General features: G+C 56.7%; 1 protein-coding gene across 1 annotated transcript; it reads left to right on the top strand.

The window, feature by feature from the left end:
- Positions 1–500: 500 nt before the first annotated feature.
- On the top strand, positions 501–1,580 carry LOC116548469 (somatotropin; the record flags this gene model as incomplete). The annotated part of the gene is made up of 4 exons (XM_032273906.1): positions 501–651; positions 896–1,056; positions 1,265–1,384; positions 1,476–1,580. Coding segments are annotated over exons 1-4 (396 nt in total), but the record flags the coding sequence as incomplete, so codon positions are not given.
- Between the last annotated feature and the right edge of the window lie 6 nt (positions 1,581–1,586).

Here is a 1,586-nt window from a genome sequence, read left to right as displayed (position 1 = left end):
CTCAGAAAAAGGGGAGGGAAAGTATGGGGTTGGTTCCCTCTACTGGTGGGTGTTAGCACTGCATCCAGCTGCCTGAGGCCGGCCCAGGAGGACTCAGCCAAAGTGGAATTCAGGACTGAATCTTGCCCAGAACCCCCAGAATCTGTTGGCTGTGGTGGGCCCTTTTTCCCAGCGCACACTCTCTCTGGTGGGAGGAGGGGAACCACGCGGGGAGGAGGAAATGGATAGGATAGAGAGTGGGATGGGGTCCGTGTGGGTCTCAAGGACTGGCTATCCGACATCCCTTCCCGCCTTCAGGTTGGCCACCATGGCATGCTGCCAGAGGAAACCCACCTGCCCCTTAAAGAGAGGCCAGGTTGGGTGGTTCCTCTGGCCAACACTCTGTGCACAGCGCTGGTGACGGTGGGAAGGGAAAGATGACAAGCCAGGGATACGGTACCACAGTGTGTGGGAGAAGCTTCTGAATTATCCATTAGCACAGGCACGTCCAGGGTCCCATGCATAAATGTACGAAGAAACAGGGGCAAGTAGGGAGAGAGAAGGGGACAGGGTATAAAAGGGCCCACAAGAGACCAGCTCCAGGATCCCAGGCCCAACTCCCCAAACCACGGAGAGTCCTGTGGACAGCTCACCTAGCTGCAATGGCTGCAGGTATGCACCCCTAAAATCCCTTTTGGTATTATATGTCCTGAGGGAGAGGCAGCGCCCTGTAGATGGGACCGAGGGGACTAACCCTCAGGTTTCAGGCTCCTGAATGTCGGTATCGCCACCTAAGCCAATCTCAGAATGTTCCTGGTACCAGAGAGATAATAATTTTTTAAAAATCCAGCCCCTGAGCAATAGCCTTGGCCTCTTGCTCTCTGGCTCCCTCCCTTTCCCTCCGATTTCTTCCCAGGCTCCCGGACATCCATGCTCCTGGCTTTCACCCTGCTCTGCCTGCCCCAGCTTCAAGAGGCCGGTGCCTTCCCAACAATTCCCTTATCCAGGCTTTTGGACAATGCTATGCTCCGCGCCCATCGCCTGCACCAGCTGGCCTTTGACACCTACCAGGAGTTCGTAAGCTCTTGGGGAATGGGTGCCAGTCAGGGGTAGCGGGAAGGAGTGCCTTTCCCCTGCTGGGAAGTAGTGGGAGGAAACGAAGGAGCTCAGGGTTGTTTCAGAAGTGAAGATGCAGGCAGATGAGCATAGGCCGAGAGAGGTCCCAGAAAAGTAAGAGTGGGAGCTGGTCACCAGCATGGACCTTGGTGGGCGGTCCTTCTCCTAGGAAGAAGCCTATATCCCGAAGGAACAGAAGTATTCCTTCCTGCAGAACCCCCAGACCTCCCTCTGCTTCTCAGAGTCTATCCCGACACCGGCCAGCAAAAAGGAAACTCAGCAGAAATCCGTGAGTGGTCACGCTCTCCACAGGCAGGGATGGGGAGGCCTGTGGTCAGAGCCCCCGGGCAGCCCACCCACTGCCGGTCCTTCCCCTGCAGAACATAGAGCTGCTCCGCATCTCCCTGCTGCTCATCCAGTCCTGGTTCGAGCCTGTGCAGCTCCTCAGGAGTGTCTTCGCCAACAGCCTATTGTATGGCGTCTCAGACAGC

Source organism: Sapajus apella, unplaced genomic scaffold, assembly GCF_009761245.1.
Source record: "Sapajus apella isolate SASKATOON/1434 unplaced genomic scaffold, GSC_monkey_1.0 scaffold12695, whole genome shotgun sequence".
In the NCBI taxonomy this organism is placed as follows: domain Eukaryota; kingdom Metazoa; phylum Chordata; class Mammalia; order Primates; family Cebidae; genus Sapajus; species Sapajus apella.
Note: the sequence above shows the minus strand (reverse complement) of the source record. Positions and strands in the feature narration are given on the sequence as shown.